This window comes from Etheostoma spectabile, unplaced genomic scaffold (genome assembly GCF_008692095.1).
Source record: "Etheostoma spectabile isolate EspeVRDwgs_2016 unplaced genomic scaffold, UIUC_Espe_1.0 scaffold498, whole genome shotgun sequence".
NCBI classification, from domain to species: Eukaryota; Metazoa; Chordata; class Actinopteri; order Perciformes; family Percidae; genus Etheostoma; species Etheostoma spectabile.
Genome location: NW_022605619.1, coordinates 230343 through 233427, shown reverse-complemented (window position 1 = coordinate 233427; position 3085 = coordinate 230343). Strand labels below are relative to the sequence as shown.

At 44.8% G+C, this 3085-nt stretch overlaps 1 protein-coding gene across 1 annotated transcript in view; it reads right to left on the bottom strand.

Annotated features, from left to right (window-relative positions):
- Window positions 1–3085, bottom strand: part of vps33a (VPS33A core subunit of CORVET and HOPS complexes) — a gene marked incomplete in the record, with an annotated part of 15911 nt that overhangs the window by 12037 nt on the left and 789 nt on the right. Inside the window, 4 exon segments of the mRNA XM_032511857.1 lie at window positions 319–432; window positions 1477–1663; window positions 2102–2229; window positions 2786–2851. Coding sequence (XP_032367748.1) covers window positions 319–432; window positions 1477–1663; window positions 2102–2229; window positions 2786–2851 — 495 coding nt within the window.

The following is a 3085-nucleotide window of genomic DNA, read 5'->3' as shown; positions in this document are numbered from 1 at the left end:
TCTGTTGTGACAATAAAACAATTATTGTCATATTATTTATGGAGGAATAATAAATAAACAAATAACTATGTTATGGAAATCTGTGTTTCGTATATTATATATAGATATATATATATATATATATATATAATATATATATATAGGCCATATTGGATTTTTAAAGACCAAATATTCGTGATTGGTATCGCCTTAAAATCCTTATCGGCGGGCTCTCTCTCTAGATGTGGATAGACACACACACACACACACACACACAAACACACACCACACACACACACACACACACACACACACACCACACAAACACACACAACACACACCCTGCAAACAGTCTCCTTTGCCGGAATTTGGGGTGGTGCGTACAGGCTGCAGGGTTCATGAGGCCTTGGCGGTGTGGTAAAGGCTCGTCTGGTCATTCTCTAGGTAGCACTCCTGTAGAAAGGGAGAAGAAACACGTCAGGACAGGTGGAAATACATTTAAAGGTGCCCGCCACACGTATTTCATCCATTTGTGGTGATGTCTGATGTCCTACCATGGACTCTGTAGCTTGGTTACCTTGGTTCAAGCCATTCTAGTGTGGTATATAGACTGCAGGAAGACCCAGCTCCATTTGGGCCAGTTCTAATATATTCAATGAGCGCAGTGCTGACTCTGATTAGCTAACAGGTACCAATGAGAGCCTGGCAACCACATCCTTTACCCCAGCTCATGAATATTAATGAGCCTCAGGCAGCCCATGACGTCAGCCTGGACCAGCCTGTTGTGATTGGTCCCGATTTCGCTCTCCTTTATTCTGTTCAGCTGGTTAGAGCTGACACACACACACAACACACACACACACACAGACATGACACACACACACAGACACAGAACACAGACCACAGACACACACACACGACACAGAACACAGACACACACACACAACCACACAGACACACAGGACAGACAACAGATACACAGACACACACACACAGACAGGACAAAGACTACACCCGACACACACCACACAGTACACCGACACACCCACAACCACCACACACAGGACAGACACAGATACACAGACACACACACCACACAGACAGACACAGACACACCACACACAACACCAACACACACACAGAACACAGACACCCACACACACACACACACACACCAACACACGACACAGAGCCACACAGGACACACACACACACACACACAACACAGATCACAGCAACCACCTACAGACACAGAACACACCACACAGACAGAACACAGCACACAGACCACAAAAACACAGGACCGACACAGACAACACCACCCCACACACACACACGGACAGACACAGCTACACAGACACACACACACAACACACACACACACACACACACAGACACAGAGACACACACAGACACACACACACACACCCCTATACTAGACAGTACTATAGATACTCCATGTGTATAATATATGAATGTATATGATGTTGAACCCACCCTGAAGGCGCTTTCGTACTCCATGGAGAGCAGGTCTCCGTCGTAGGGGATCAGGTCCAGGATGTACTCGTCGATGTTGATGAAGGAGGCGAGGACGCCCTGCTCCTTTAGCCGCTGCTCGCACAGCAAGCTCCGCCGCGGCACAAACAGGACGTGGAAGTCCCGGGGAGAGTGCATTTTGTCCTCGCTGCGGGGACGCACAACCCAGGACAAACGGGTTAAACACAGTAGTTAAAGATGCAACTACACCTACAACGTCCCTGTTTGTGATGGTGTTGCATAGTCTGTCCACAGAGACGCTCTAAAAGTCCCTGTTAGTGATGGCTGTTGCATGGTCTGTCCACCAGGGACGCTCTACACCGTCCCTGGTGTGTGGCATTGCATAGTCTGTCCCCAGAGACGCTCTACAACGTCCCTGTTAGTGATGGCGTCGATGTCTGTCCACCAGAGGCGCCTCAACGTCTCCTGTTAGTGCTGGGCGTTGCATAGTCTGTCCACCAGAGGACGCTCTACAACGTCCCTGTTAGTGATGTAAATATATTTCAGATTTTAAATAAACAAATATTCATATAGGTATCGGTCTTAAAACCCCATTATCGGTCGGGCTCTAATCTACGTAACGGACCTGAAGACATTCTCAGCGATGATGTCCATGAGCTCCAGACGGGGACGGACGAAGAAGATGATGTTTTTGACGTCAGCGGGGGGGAGACGGCCGCTCTTCAGGGTGAACATCTTTTCCACTTCATGTTCCTGAAAATACAGAAATCAATCAATCATTTCATCCATAAAAATGGAAATTACTTCACATCCATATTCACCTATAAAAGGACTGCAACGTCCTCATAGAGGACACACACGGGACTTAATTTTAATAATCCAATGACAAATATGTAAGAGTATAAGACAATATAACCTAACATAATATTATTACTATTATTAAAACCTAATGTTTGGGGTGTGCAAAAAATAAAAAATCAAGTCACCATTCATGAATCGATTAAAGCTCTACTGATTCAAAATGGATTCATAGAAAACTTCAATTTATATTTATTTATTTATTTATTTATTTTTTCATTTTGTAATGGCGTGTATACTATCACATGTGGAAAGTAAGTACATATCATTTGCGAACTTTGGATATTTTTTGAATTTTAAGTCGTTTTTTAATCAAATTGTGAGCGTACAAATCGATATTGAATCGTGACATTTTCTGAATGTAGCACCCCCAACAAATATGTAGAATATGACATGAAAAGAAGGCTTTACGCTGTTATTATGTGGCCTTTAAAATACAAAAAGCCCCGACCTTCAGCAGAGAGTACTGGGCGATCAATCCGAACGGTCCCGTCAGGTACTCATCCCAGACTATGGCCTGGAGAGCAAAACAGCACAAAAAGTTATGAATATCAGCCGCAAGGCGTGGAGAAGCATCGGTTTCCTGTCAGTGTTACCCCAGTGGTGGAGTGTGTATACACACACACACACACACACACACACACACACACACACACACACACACTATATCTGGGGTTCCTGGGTGCCTCCACCGCCAAGGGCAAGTTTTGAGCATCAACGACTTCATTTCCCTTATACACAGCTTTTTATG